Below are 15,043 nucleotides of genomic sequence, written 5' to 3'. Positions count from 1 at the left end.
AATCTTCATTTTGCAAGTGCTTTTCTGATTAAATGAAAGAAAAATGACATTCACATTTTGGCCAATCTAAATTCAGGCTAAACACTCATCCAGCATAGCGCCGCCATTTTTCTTCTTCACAGTTAGGTCGGAGTGATCTTTGAAAAACGCGTCCAACAAACGGGTCCCCCTTGCTGCCTCCTGGTCCATCCGTCCCGAAACCAAAAACCCGAGGATACGCCATAAAACCGGAGCTGTATGGGAACGTGTTGAGTAGTGCTCATCGGCCGTGATTTATCCCGGCGCGCTTTTGCTACTCGAACGCGTGCAGACGTAAAATGTCAAGTACAGGTGAGCGTGACGGCGTGAAATACGGCCGGCGAAACGTCGGCGCTGCGCAAACTTGTAATACATCCGGAGCACCTCCCGCCGGCTTTCTGGAGCGCCGCCCCGTCTCTGCCCATGAAACGGCTCCTTTGGCCTCGTATATTAACGCGGCGCGCCGTTGCCGACGCTCGCCGCCGTCCCGGCAAGCGTTGCAATCCTTTTAAGTGTGACGCCATCGCTCAACGCAGGACTGCCAACGTTCGGACGAGCCCCAAGAAACGGCCCATGCCATCAATTAGGATTATTCAAAAGTCAAGGAAATCTGTAGGGAGAGGGGGGTGCGCCAATCGTGTCAGGATTCTCGAAGGGGGTGTGCGGTGAAATGGGAAAAGACTGTTCAATACGTTTTTTTTCGTCTGGAATTTTGTTTAATTTTCCCTTTTTTTTATTGTTCTGGGTGGGCATCAACTTTGTTGTAAATGTTGAAGGGGGTGCGCCGTGCGTGACTTTATTTTTGTATTTTTTATATTTTAGAAAAGACTGCTCTTTTTTTTCTTTTTTTTTTTTCTTGTGTGTGGGGATAGGGGGTGCGCCAATCCTCTGACGGATGTCGAAGGGGGTGCGTGTGGCTTACAAATGTTTGGAAAAGACGGTGCTACATATATCAATACATCGATTAATGTGGCTTAGGCTTGTTTGCTTGAAAAGTCTATCTCTAAATTTTGCGGGGATGTGCGCAGTGGAAAAGGGGGTGCGCCATCCCTGTTGGAATCGTGTCTGGGAGAGACCATCTGAAAAAAATGTTGGTATGGCAATGGAGTCTGCTCTTAAAAATGCTTCTGTTGCATTCCAGGCCATAGACGGACCCGCGCAGGTTTCACTTTAATTTGACAGCATTCTGATTGCGTCATTATGCGGTGCCGCCTTGTCATTATTGTTGATTGTGCCCTTCATGAAAGGTGCGCCTGAGATGAACACTTAAATACAGTGGCAGGATGTACGGACTGGGACATCGGCCATTATGCTGTCAGCTTTATTAAAAAATCTCATCATGCCGTTGCTTTATGAGGTAAGAGGCCTGGTTTATTTCAGACCATTACACTTTATTGTGGTGGGGCAGGGGGTGCGCCAATCAACCAACCAACAGTGGGAAGGAAGGAACAACATTTACTCCTTTACATTTACTGACTCCAATTTTTCACTGTACTCGTCATCATTTGAATGCAACCTACTTTCTAGTTTTACAGGCGAATTTTTGTTCCGAAGAAATGTTGCTACACCGAGTTACATTCAGATTGATACTTTGGTTTTCGATCATGTCTTGATTGGTTACATAGCGGGTATCAGTTGGACCCGACACGCCACAGCGAGCCGAGTGTGCTTGAGTGCAGGCGGGCCGCGCCCGCCGCCGCTGTCACGCGAGGGTTGGCCGCGCGGGCGTCACGACAAGCGCCAGCAAGGTCTCCATTCCGAGCAACTAACCTCACGAGACGACTTCTTCACTCGGAAATTGCGCCGTCTCAACTATTGCCACGCGGAAGAATGCGTTGATGTCAAGGTTAAAAGGTCGATCAAGATGCCTTGCAAATGCCCACGCGCGCACATGAACACACACACGCACGCACCTCCTCCAGGTGTGTTAGAAGTGAACCGGGGGCCTTGAAGTGGACTGAAAGATTAGGGGGGCCGACACAAAAGGAGCAATTAAAAGAGGGTGTGGGAGGCGGTGGGGGGGGGGGGGGTATGTCTGTTGAAAGGCTATCATTTAGGGGCTTGAGCCTCCCGATCATCAGCAGTTTGCAAGCACCCAAGGTCAAACGTTGATGGGGAGAAGTGGGGGCAATTTACGGGGGCTCTCTGCGAGGGAGCGTTTGATGGTTCAGTCCGGGGGGGGGGGGGTTCCAATATACGGGGGGCGATCGGCACAAGTGTCCACATATTGCTCCACCGTTTCTGTTCCAATGAAGCGTTATAACAACACCATCGATGCTAGTTTCGTTAGCCCATCTATGAGGTTTTGCTTTGTGTGTTAGCATTCCGCTAAGCAGCAGACTTGAAACAAAGCGATGAGGTTGTTTTAAAATACAACTTTGTGGCCATTGGAGGAAAAACTTGTACACCCTAGTTTAGAGAGCGGGGTGGGGCGCCGGTTGTAGAAGGGGTTGTTGGTTGGTTGGGTGGGGGGGGGGGGGGGGGGTCGGCCAGGTCTCTGAGCCTGAGTCTGTCTCCTCTCTGCTGTCTCTCCCTCATAATAGAGGAGCAGGTAGGGGGTCTCATTAGAGCCTGAAGGGAGTTTTGTTTTGATGGTGGGGAGTGGGGGGGGGGTGCTGGGGGCAGTATCACACACACACGCACACGCACACACGCTCAGTGCAGCATGGCAGCAGGTGAAACTCCACATTGCTGTTCAAAGTACTCAAAAGTGTGCAACACCCCCCCCCCCACCCCTCCCCCTCCAATCACCAGCTAGAAACCCACAGGACCCCTCCACCAACACTCCGGTGGGCAGCCACTTCCTGTGTCATCTGTCACCACTTCCTGTCTGTGAAGAGCAGGCAATGACAGCGTGCAGGTGCTTCAAGCTGTGTGCTGTCACCACGGAAACCACCCTCGGACGCCCCCCCCCCCCCAGACTGTCCTTCGCACCCCCCGATGATGCCCTAATGTGTGTGTGTTAACAGAAAAACAATTATACTCAGAAGGGGGCGGGCGGGCGGTTAAACTCCAAAAGCTTTTTCTGGAGTTATTATTGTTGATTTTTCCTCGTGGCCCAACCCCACGAAATCCATCGGACCTCGCGCCGCCGCGGGCCAAAACTCAAAGCACACTTTGAGAAAGTCTACACACCCCTGCTCAAATGACAGGTTTTAAAAATGAGACACAGATCCATCATTTCAAAGTTTTCCACCATTGTGACCTATGACCTGAGCAATTCTATTTAAAAAAAAAAAAAAAACTATCAGCAAGGCTTAGAATAAAAAAACCGTTAGATATGTGCACACACCCTCAACAAAACTGCATTGAAAGACATCACAAAAATGTGCATGCCCTCGTGATGCATCCATTTTACGAGCCTTGGATGAAGCGGCGCGATGAAACCCGATCAGGTCACGCGCATTGATGGACATTCTCCTCACCTGTCGCTCACGCAGACCCCCAGCCCCTCCCGCGCCCACCCCCTGCAGTCATTCATATATTAGCGATCTTCCCCGGTCTCGGACCTGTCATCATCATCATGTCTTCAACGCACCACATGTAGGGTTTACTGCGCGCGGCACTTGGCAAGCCGGAAACCTCTTCGGTTGCGGTGGCGAAAAACAAACACGAGGCCGCAGCAGCAAGCGCTACTTTGGCATGTTGTCGGTGGGCTTAATTGCCGCTCCCGTCGGCTTAAGACATATTTTGGAGCTGAGCAGGAAATGGTTTCAGTTCATTCAACGGACACGACCACAGCGTCTGAGAGCGGAGAGAACGACTTGATATTTCACAATTTTGAAGCCTGGTTACATATTTTATACAGTTTTTTTGTTTTTTTTTAACTCCTTCAAATTTGGCAGGGTTGCTGACAACATTTCTCTGTGCCGAGTCAAATTTACCGGACGTTAATGTCATTTTACAGCGACATGAAAGTTAAAACAAGCAATTAAGAGGAGATGTAAAGATGTAAATAAACATTTTCTGGGTGCAAACTTTGGAATGTTGCTCAACATTGGGCTTTGTTCCCAGATAATGGCACAAAAGGTGTCCTCGGGCCGGGATGGTTTGTTCCCACATCTTCAGATGGCAATATTTTCATCGGAGCCCAGGAGGGGAGCGCTCCCGATGCCAAGCGGCCATTGTGCTTGTCAATTCATTCTCCTTTTCACACAGCGCCTCACTGGACTCAATTATGCCGCCGGCAAGAGGTGTTTCCTCCACTTTGCCGGACTTTTATTCCACATTGTCGACGCTCTTCCGTAAAGGAGTGAGCAGACTTCATGCGTGACGCTCAGGAACAGCCGTGTGGGGCACAGGTGCAAATAATGCCCCCCAGGTCCACGTGAAACGGACCAGAGACAAAAAAGTTGAACTTGTGAACCGGGGCGGAGTTGGGTAGGGGGGGGCTGGGGTGGGGTATGGGTTGGCGTAAAGGGCCGATTGGGGGTGACAGGCGGAAAATGTCTCTGTTTTACACACTTTGATGACTTACAGCCACTTGACTGTAGTCATCCTGGCAGGATTTTTTGGGGTGTTTTTATTAGGGGAGTTTTATTTGGGGTGGGCATAAAAGGGAGAATGTGAATTATGAGAATAAAAACTAAAAACACTTGGAAGCACAGAGTCCAATAAAAAAGGCTTTTATTCAAACGTCAATATGAGTTTAAATAAAACACAAAATACATCACTTTTCGTATAAAAATAATTTGTGTACATTTTTCTTCCTCAACAGGACAAGTGTTTGACTCCAAAGGGGAGATGTTTGAACCCCATTGAGGACGGTTTTTTTCCACAATACTCCCCCCCCCCCAAAAAACAAAAAAATACAGGTGGCTAATTTCAAGGAGATAAATTATAGTCACGTTTTCAGATGAGTCCAACATTAAACTTCAGTTCCTTCCCGGCTGTATATGAGGTTGTTGACAGTGAAGTGGTTGCTGAGGTTGTAGTAGTTCATCCTGCTGTCAGAGAGGAAAGAGGGCGAGTGGGAGCCCAGTCCGGACATGCCCTCGCGGCCTTGGGACAACTCCGCGCCGAAGTCCCGCTCCGGCCCCCTGCAGGAGGCCTCGGATCCGGCCGCCAGCAGCGTGTTGACGCCGGACACGAAGCCGGCGAAGCACGGACTGTGATCGGCCGAGTTGGGCGGCGACGAGCGCGGCTCTGTGGAGGCCGGCGAAGCGCGCAGGCTGGGCGGGGACGAGCTCAGCAGGCTGGCCGTGTCCGAGAGCTTGTGCTGGGCGAGCGAATCGGGCTTGTCGGCCGCGGTGCTGATGTCGGTTCGCCTCTTCCGCTTGCGCCGAAAGTTGCCGTTGTCGAACATTTTCTCGCAGTTGGGGTCCAGCGTCCAATAGTTGCCTTTGCCTGGGAAGACAAAAGTTAAACAGAATCGTTAATAAAAATAATTAAAAAAAAGTTGTATATGCGTTTTAAATACGCTACGCGAGTTCGTTCACAAGTCCATTATAAAATGAGTGCATTTTTTATTAAACTACGGATTGTAACAAACGAATGCATTTTATGGACACTTTTAGGGTTTAAATGCACGCGTCAAAGCGAGCAGCACTCACCGGGGTCGTCCTCATCCCGGGCCACCTTCTTGAAGCAATCGTTGAGGGACAAATTGTGCCGGATGGAGTTCTGCCAGCCGGCTTTGCTTTTCTTGTAAAACGGAAAGTTTTCGGCCACGTACTGGTAAATCTGACTCAGGGTCAGCTTCTTGTCCTGCGCGTTCTGGATGGCCATGGCGATCAACGCCGAGTACGAGTACGGAGGCCGGACCATCTTGAAGAGCTCCTGCTGGCTGGAGATGGACAACCAGCCCAGGTCGGCGCCTCCCAGCCCGCCGGGCGCCGCCAGGAGTTGCCGCTGGCCGCCGGAGCCGTAGCCGGCCGACTGCAGGTAGGTGGAGCCGCCGCCGACGCCGACGCCGACGCCGACGCCGACGCCTCCTCCGCCGCAGCCGGCGGGCAGGTAGGACGAGGCGGGGGAGTTGTTGAGCCACAGGTAGGGGTTGGTGGGCGGGGCGGCGTAGTCGCCCAAGCCGTAGCTGGAGGAGTGGTTGGGGGGCCTCTGTGGGTGATGGAGGTGGTGGAGGTTCTGGTGCTGGTAGACGCCGTAGTTGTCACAGTACACGGCCATGTCCAGCAGGTCGTGCGCGGGGTGGCCGCTGCTGCTCTGCTGGCTGGAGGCTTGCTGCGGTCCGAAGGCGTTCATAATCCACACAAAATAACAAACACCGCCGTCGAAGCGCTCCCGGCCCAAGTGAACTCCCGTCCCGGCGAGGGAGGCGTATTTATGGGCAAGGGGCCAGGTGGAGCCCCCGGGGAGATTTTTTTTTTTTCTTCTTTTGAAAGGGGGTCGGTCACACCTCCCCTTTTTCAATCGGGCCCAATCTGCCTTTCAATGAGCACCGATACGATCTACATTTGATGATGATACCATCTCCTTTTCGCACAGCGAGCCTCACTTTTAACTCGTGATTTTTTCTTACAGCGCATCGGCGCGCCAAGGTGGAGCCAATATAATTACATCACACGCAAGGAAAAATGATAAATAAGATGAAACAACGCTTTTAAATGACACGTTGGACAAATTGGCTCTATTACATTTCATACAATTTTGATTTGCTTCAGACTTTCTGCTTATTTACAGCACCAACAAAATACAATTAGATGATAAAAATCCGTGTTAATTGTACGACACAAATTGAACTTATTACATTTCTTATTTGTACAAGTTTTATTTACAACAATACAATTAGATCACAATAAAAGAAAAATGCTAAAGAAAAAAGGTTGGCTTATATTGGCTTTATTATTATTATAAATGTGCATTCAAACTGTGACTTTTAAGCTGCCTTTTTCCCATTTCCACTTTTTCACAGATTTTCTTGAGATTTTTAAAAAAAGATGATCTGACTTTGAAAAGTCAAATTGTCCACTGAGAACAAAACAATGTTGAAGTGCAACAGCACAAAAGCAACCAAGTAGTCACTTTCGCTGAGAAGTGCTGAAATATCGATGAGCCGATAGTTTCAACTGAACACACTAATGGCAGGTATTATTTGATCCACTTGGGGTTACCATCCTTATGTTCTATTTTAGGATCCGTGACTTTTAGGTGTGTGTAGCTTTAAAAGGCAGGGCCTGGACAGGTGAGTGACATGGGTGTCGGCAAACGATAATGTAGAGTTGGCTCACTGTGTCAAGGGCACCCCTAAAAGTACACAACTGTATGTTTTTCCCCTGAAGGAATACTCCAGATTGACTTGAAGAATGACAGAATGGTTGACAGGCGCCAAACAGGCCACAACATGACATACTTAAGCCTCCCTTATCCCCGCCCCCTTCTGTAAGTTAAAAGCAATAACAGCTGATGCAGAGTGTGTGTTTGTGTTAAATGTTAATTGGGGCTAACAAGTCATTAGCAAACCTCACACTTGAGAGCAATAACACTCTGACACCTCTTTGCTTTTACAACCTGTTTTGTCAACAAAAGGACATTACACAACAGTTTGCTCCACCCAAGCAATTTGATTGGACAAGAGGCATTACGTGAGCGCCGTCGGACTTTTCAGTTTACGTAATGTAAAAATCAAGCTACTCTGCTCACTGCCAATGCACCAAATCCAAATGACGTGCTTCCGTTCTTGCCCGAAATATTAGATTACGCTTCACTTATTGTTTGATTGACAACAAACAGCGGGTGGCTCAAATAAGCATTTGCTGTCTGTCACTATATTAGCGAAATTAGCTTGCGGCATTTTCTGAAAGACCCCTGTCCTCCTCACACTGTCAAAACAAAATTTGAAGGGGGGGGGGGGTTGTTACTCAGCACACTAAGGTATGAAGCAGACATTTCGGCAATGATCAAATTCATTTGTACGGCAAGATTTAGTCACCGACAGGAGGAAAAAAAAGCTTTGGGATTTCTGGCATTTCTGCCAAAACCGATCCGCGTCTCAATCAACATAAATGATCTGCTTGAACTAATACAACACAAACAATGACATGTTTTCATATTTTCATAGAGCATAACATTCCTCAAGCAAATTGTTCCTGTAGTTGCAGATCAGATGCCAACTATCAGGATCAATTTTGAACCCAAACTGTTGCACTTGAGCAAAATTCCTGGGATGTCTGTTGGGAATAGTTGCGGAGGTCATGCCACGGCATCTCATCTGGGAGGGGTCCGGACTTTAAGTGGTCTACTCCTGAACACGTATTTTCTTCTTCTTCTTCTGCAGCCGTTCTGTTGTTGACTTGCTAGTTTTGGATCACTGTCCTGTTGCACAGATGGCCTCAAGTTCCTCTGCAAAATTTCACGATACACTTGTGAATTCATTTTGCCACTGACAAGAGCAAGCCGTCCAGGTCCTGAGTGAGCAAAGCAGGCCCATACCACGATGCTCCCCTCTTCACAGTTGACGTCGGGCTGTTGTGACACTTTTTTCCTCCACACGTGGCGTTGTGTGTTGCCCCCAAATATTTCAACTCTGTTTTCGTTTGTCCTCACAATGTGTTTGGACTGCAGCGCCCTCCTCCTTGTTGTTCTCCCATGAGCCCCGTTCTTGTTGACTGTTTTTACGTATGGTTGAGTTGTCCAAAGTTGATAAAAGACAACAAATTCCTGCCTGGCCGTTTTGCGTCAGCATATCTCGAAAAAACGCTAAGTCAGGTCACTGCGTATCTCAAGGCACCACTGTAAAACAACTGAAGAAAAAATATCGCTGCATGACGCCCACATGGCACTTTAAAAAAAATGGCAATGAACCCCCCAAAAATCATTTTAGTACAAACTGATAAGTGAGTGTCAAAAATCAGGAGGCGGCAGACATGTTTGGCTTGAAAAATCCAAACACTGCGAATGTTTATTCAGAAGTGGTGTCAGTAGTGAATTTGGAGCAGTTCATGTTGAAAACCATACGCATGTTTCATAAGCCGCTTTGCGCACGCCAAACCTTTCACCAAGTCACTCTACAGCCCTTTTTTTGTTTTTTTTTTGGGTTGGTTTCTTGTGTGGGGAAAAATGCCTCGTGTGATCTAATAACGCATTAATACAAGCAACGGCGTAGAAAACAACAAATAAAATCATATATACAAACCTCTGTACATACATAGTGGGACATTAGTGTTGATGTCTTGAAGGGTAAAAACTCAAACCGACTGCAATGAGGTATTCATCTTGTCAACGCGGGTCAGGAGTGCCAGGAATGTGTGCGTCGTCGGGTGTGTGAGTCTGTGTGTGTTTGGGGGTGGGGGGGGGGGGGGGGGGGGGCAGCGGCCGTCACTTTTGCGGTGGTCTCGGTCGTCTGCGTCTTTGCGCTTACTGTACAATTCCCGAATCGATGGAGGTCTGCTTCCTGGTGGTCTTGGGGGGCGGCGGCGGCGGCGTCTTGCTGGGCAGCGGCGGCGGTAAATGCTACGCCGCAAACACAAGCAACACTCGTCAACGCACAACTCACAAATTTTCTTCAAATTAGCCTCTTCATTTCTTAACGTTGAGCTCGGATGTTGTGAAAAAGATGGAACCAGAAAAAAAAAACAAAAAAAACAATGGAGGTGTTCTGTTTTTGTGTTTGTACTCATACGCACTCGTCGATGCGGCGGTGGCGTGGTGGCGGCGGCGGCGGCGGCGGGCCCGCTCAAGTCTTGATTATCCAGCAGGTTGCCGTAATCGGCCGTGCTGCCTTTGACGGGAAGCGGAGGCGGGACGTCCGCCTTGTCGCCGCAGCCAACCCCGTTCAGCTCCACATCTGACCACAAACCACAGCGGCACAATCTTTCACTTTCGTGCCAAAACGACTTCATTAACAGACGACGGACCCATTTAGTTGTATTCATTCATTGCTCACTGAGTCATAAAGAAAGGTTCATCTTAAATAATTGGTTCATTATAAACTCCATTTCCCTAGAAAAATAGACATGCAAATGCAAAAATATGATGAAAATAAAAATGTTTCAGTTTTCTTGTTGTATTAAATAATTAGTAAATTACAATGATATTAATTCTGTATTAATTAATTAATTAATTAATTTAAAATGAGCATAAATGATCAGTTTGTTATTAAGATGAAGCATATTGCAAAAAATAAACAATTTGGCATGTTTAAATATTTGGTTAATTAAATATAAATACATCAATTATACATAACAAAATGAAAGCATGACAATTAACAATTTCATTGATATCACGCATTTAAAATAAATAAATAAATAAATAAATAAATAGGAGAGAAAGCTCTGAAGGCCAAAAAAGAAAAAAAAAGAAAGAAATGAAAGGGCAACTGACTGGAGCCGGCGTGCAGGCTGAAGGAGAGTTTGCTGCGGGGCGTGATGGGCGGCGGTCCCGGCGAGGAAGATGAAGACGACGAGTTGGACGACGAGGTGGCGGGCGGTCCCGGCGACACGGAGAGGCGACGGTCTCCGACGATCTGGCTCAGCACCTGACTCCTGGGCCTCTGGGGCCTCAGTGGGCTGATCTAAAACATCCACCAATGGAAAACACGATAAAGCCAATTTGCAGAATTTGTTTGTAAATACACGAAGCTCGTTTGAAGACGAGCGCTGGAAACGGCGCCGTACCGTCTCGGAGAGTATGACGGCCTCGGCGGGCTGCAGCGGGATGTCGGTGGTCTTCATCTCCTTGTCGAAGATCTCCTGGTGCTTGCTGTTGCGCTTCTCCTTCTTCTTGTCCCGGCGCTCGCGCTCGGGCTCGTCGCGGTCCAGCTTGTCCTGGGACTTGGTGTGCAGCTTCTTGGGGAGCAGAGGTTCCAGGGCAAACCTGGAGCAAGGCAAAAGAGGAAAAGAGCCATCGCAAGGCAGCTTCTTCTGGGACCGCACCCGGAAAACATTTATGTCCAGTCGTGCCTTGCGGTTCGAGTTTGAAGAACATATTTAGACAGGAAAAACAAAAACACATTCTTTATCCTCTGCAAAGAATGATGAATTACTGCAACTTACTGAGCAGGAGCCCAGTGAACGGAACCTCACGCTATGCGTAACGATTGCCACGTAGATGCAGCAGTAACTTTTCAGTCCACGTAGGCGTGCCGGTGCTTTGGTGCTAGTTACCCGTCAGATCCCGGCCTGGAGGGCGAGTTGTCCGAGGAGACGGAGGTGACGGAGGCTACGGACAGAGGCCGCTGCGACGACGGCATGGTGAAGGAACGAACCATCGAGTGGGGACGAGAACCGCGGCGCTCGTCCGCCGCCGGCTGCAAAGTTGACCGACATTCATATAGAAAAAAAACAACAACAACATCATCAGTTTGTTGCAGGACATGTGCTCATCTAAATTAAAAAAAAAAAAAGCACTGCGATTCATTGCCATTTTAATTCCATTAAGCTCGTTTTAAAATATTTTATGAAAAGTGTTTCATACAGGAATCAAAACAATTATTTTAAAATAACATAGAAAGACAATAGACTAATCTATTGCAACAAACACAAAAGGAAAACCCCATGAAAGACAATTAAAAAAAATACAGTACACACAACAGCCAAAACATTAGGCACCTTTTTTTTTTTTAAATAAGCAGAAAAAAACAAATAAAAGAAAAATAGATGAATATTTAAATAAATTATTTCATATGATCAAAATAGCCGCCTTTTAAACCTGACCTTTTCCCTTGACTAAATAAAAGACTTGTGAGCCTGGGTGATTTCTGCTGTGCAGTTGCCCCTCTCTGCCTGGGGGCGGCGCTGTCGTCTTTTTGAATTTTCCAGGTGTTTGCAGCCGATTGCCACAAAAAGTATTGAGATATATTCAAATGTAGCTCAGTTTTGTCTGACATCGTCAGAGAGGTTTTCATTAATGTTCACTGGTGTGGCCTATGTCGACATTTCGAATATTTTGCCCTTTGAAAGCAAAATGGGAATACTGACGATGGCGACACATTCTTTGAAAAGCCGACTGATGTGCTCCATCTCACCAGCGTCTTGACGCCGTACTGTTTCTCCACCTTCTCCCTGAGCTGCTTGAAGCAGGCCTCCAGGCGTTCGTGGAAAGGCCTCAGCGCCTCCGTCACCTTCTCGCCGTGGATGCGCACGCCCTCGGCCAGGTGCGGGATCTGCCCCCCAAAATGCACAACATGAAACATCAGCAGGCCAGGTAAAAAAAATAAAAAATAAATATTCAAAAAAGTTGTATTATTCCTGCCTAAACATTTTTTCAATATAGGTTTTCTAAAATTATAATTATTATCTTTATGAATTTTTATTTTTAAAAAAAACTCTTAAAAATGTAAATACCACCTCCTCCTATCTATGAGAATTGAAGGCGATCCTCACTATAAACGAGCCATGGGGATATCCCCGGAGCCTGCGCACCTTCATCATCACCCTCCTCCTGCTCTTGTCGGACGTCAAGATTTGGGAAGGTCAAGGACGCCGAGACCGATACGCTGCGGAGGTGGCGCGAGAAGCGGGAGACACGGAGTCGTGCGGCAGGATTCCCGTCTCCCGGGATACCCGCCGGCGCTCGCTCTTTTTATAGCGCCGAGCATGATGGAGGATGATTGAGTGCGCCCGAGTGGCGGCATGGCAACGCGCTTTGTGCGCAGAGAAAGGCGGCGGCTATTTGTGGAGCACGTGGACACTTCGCTCGCTCAAGGTTGAAGAGTTTGCAGCGCAATGGCCAACTTTGGCCAAGTTAGCAAAGTGGCTGGTCGGGAGATTGGGCGGCTGTTCCAAATCACACTCGCTCCCAAATGATTCCCTACCAGACGTTTTTCAACTCAAGTTAGCATCTTTTTTTTTTTTTTTTTTTTTTTCTCGAGAAATGTGAGCAATCTTTCAAGAGCCACAAATTGTTGTTTCCCAGCCGGTTGTGGCGAGTCGCACCTGCCAGGCGATGAGGTCCTTGAGCTTGTCCATCTTGTCCTGGTCTTCCGGGTGCTCGTGCGCGTACTTGTCGTTGAAGAAGGCCTGCGAGGGGACGACACACACCCAGCGGTTGTTCACATTTTGGATAACGTGGAGGGCAAGCCAAAGAAGGAAAATAATAACTAGAGCTGCAATGAGCGAGGCGGGCCTCGCATCCCGGGCCACGTGCGAAAGATGTTTTGTAATAAGTAAATAGTACTTGGCAGAAGTCATTTTCACGAGAGGAGGAGGACATGCCAAATATTACAGTGCTGCCCTGAGATACGATTGACTCAACTTGTGGGCTTTCAAGTTGCATAGCTTGGACGATCGACATTTATTTTCCTCAGCTCCCGTGGAACGTTTCCTCCTTTGCCAATCGAGGTGCCCACCTTCTCGTAGTTGGCGAAGCCCCCCATGACGGCGGGGTCCACGATGCCGTTGAGCAGCATGGAGAGCGGGTTGATGGGAAGGTTGGGGTCGCCGAGGTGCTTCTGCACCATGCTGCTGATCTTATCGTTGGCCAGCTGCATGGTCTCCATGGCGTTCTCCAGTGGGCTGATTTCATCCTAAGCGCGCGCACAACGCACACAAAAGTGTGTCAGGGAGTTAGAGGGCGAGTCACAAAATGGTTGCAAAAGGGGCACTTTTGTAATTGGAATCTTAAAATATTCATGTGAAAGTTATTTCCTCTGAGGTATATATGAGGGTGAGGACAAGGGAGGTCTAAAATAACATTCAAACATATATATTCATATCTATTCTTTTTTTTTTTTTAAAGACAATCACAAGTTGTATATTTTTTGCATTTTAAACAACTAAATAATGCTTAGCAACAACAAAAGTGAAGGCTTTGTTCTTTTGTCGTTTGCACAAATTCTGTTCGAATAGCATTAAATTGCCATTTCAACTTTGGAAATACTTTTTCTCCATAGTTGTGCTTTTGAGTTTGTTTGAAACAAACGCCTGCCTTTACAAACGCTGTAAACAAGCGTAAAAAATTGAAAAAAAGAGGCAGCTGAATCGATTCTGAGAGCGAGCGGACGCATCCAGTGTGGTGATGGCGTCAATACGGCCGCGGAAAGCGCTTAATCGCAAACCATCGATCGGCGGGCCGGACATCTCGATCAGATTAGGAGGCCCGCTCGGGACGGGCCGCGACTCACGGTGCACACGGACTTGACTTCGAACCAGCGCAGGATGCCCGGCAACTTGTAGGCCGTCGTGTACGTGGTCCTCTCGATCCACATGTTCTGCACGCACAAACAAACAAAACAGGCGGGATGTTGATTACAGCTCGGCTGCCAGAAATAATTACAAGTCCGGAAGGCCCTCGTCAAAAGCTTTCGTTTGAGCTGTTACGTGGTGTGTTTTGTTGCAAATACATTTTTTTTACCTGGAGAAATGAAGTCTTTTGCTCATTCTCATCATATGCGTTTAGAATCAATCACTTACCGCAAACTCGTTGTCCGGGTCCTTCTCGCCTTTCCTCACCGGCCGTGAATACTGGAATTTATGGACTTCGTTTACCGTGTAGAAGCTTTGAAAGGGAGACGAGACAGAAGAGCAAATGACTGACAAACCGCAGCAGACGTCTCGGACCGCAGCTGCCGATCAGATGACGGAGGCCTCCTTGGCCGGCTAAGCGCCTTTTAATCAACTTGATAAGGAACCCAAATGAAGCGGGAAAAGTGTGGCATGAAATTCTTGATCTAATAAACAGATTATTCACCGAGCGCACCGCCGGCCTAATTAAGTCCACGAGGCACTCGGACAAAGGCAGGTCAGAGAGACTGGCTTTTTTGCATCGCTGGCCAGCGCGAGTGACCGAGACGGGGGTCAACGCACGCTAATCTGGCGGCGGCCAAAGGGGCGGGCGGCCCTGCGGCCGAGCGATAAAAGCTGTCGTCCAGGTGTATTTGCATAAAGGTTTCCACGGGTAAACATCCCCTTTTAATTATGCCCACCGATGCATTCGGCGGCTCGCGTTTCCGAGGGAATTTACACGCTCCAGCGACGCGCGCGCGAGCGGATCAGGCCAACACACGCACGCAAAGGCCACCTTCAACACTCCATTTCAAGAAAATGAGGTCTTTTGGTCTTAATGTAAAAAAAAGAAGGACATACAGGCAAATCAATGACATATTTGGAAAGTACTCATCGAGGCTTGACATTTT

General features: G+C 48.0%; 2 protein-coding genes across 3 annotated transcripts in view; both read right to left on the bottom strand.

Annotated features, from left to right (window-relative positions):
* Window positions 1–15,043, bottom strand: part of dock1 (dedicator of cytokinesis 1) — an 87,621-nt gene that overhangs the window by 4,327 nt on the left and 68,251 nt on the right. The window contains exons 43-52 of one of the 2 annotated variants that reach the window (XM_086016480.1): window positions 14,322–14,406; window positions 14,033–14,119; window positions 13,259–13,435; window positions 12,846–12,929; window positions 11,936–12,073; window positions 11,076–11,218; window positions 10,587–10,785; window positions 10,294–10,483; window positions 9,597–9,757; window positions 9,332–9,423 (exon numbers count right to left, since the gene is read on the bottom strand). In XM_086016480.1, coding sequence (XP_085872606.1) covers window positions 9,332–9,423; window positions 9,597–9,757; window positions 10,294–10,483; window positions 10,587–10,785; window positions 11,076–11,218; window positions 11,936–12,073; window positions 12,846–12,929; window positions 13,259–13,435; window positions 14,033–14,119; window positions 14,322–14,406 — 1,356 coding nt within the window. Of the gene's footprint in view, window positions 1–8,840; window positions 9,424–9,596; window positions 9,758–10,293; window positions 10,484–10,586; window positions 10,786–11,075; window positions 11,219–11,935; window positions 12,074–12,845; window positions 12,930–13,258; window positions 13,436–14,032; window positions 14,120–14,321; window positions 14,407–15,043 lie in introns of those variants that run through there. The other variant, XM_086016481.1, reaches the window with a different exon arrangement.
* On the bottom strand, window positions 4,628–6,576 carry foxi1 (forkhead box i1). Its single transcript, XM_086016511.1, has 2 exons — window positions 5,571–6,576; window positions 4,628–5,364 (listed from the first exon to the last, which is right to left on the bottom strand). The coding sequence occupies exons 1-2, from the start codon at window positions 6,214–6,216 to the stop codon at window positions 4,886–4,888; spliced, it is 1,125 nt and encodes a 374-aa protein (XP_085872637.1). The 5' UTR covers window positions 6,217–6,576; the 3' UTR covers window positions 4,628–4,885.

The sequence above is a fragment of the Filicampus tigris genome, chromosome 19 (assembly GCF_054856515.1).
Source record: "Filicampus tigris isolate MCC_2025a chromosome 19, RoL_Ftig_1.0, whole genome shotgun sequence".
Lineage (NCBI taxonomy): Eukaryota > Metazoa > Chordata > Actinopteri > Syngnathiformes > Syngnathidae > Filicampus > Filicampus tigris.
The sequence above is the reverse complement of the archived record's forward strand: the minus strand, read 5'-3'. Positions and strand labels throughout refer to the sequence as shown.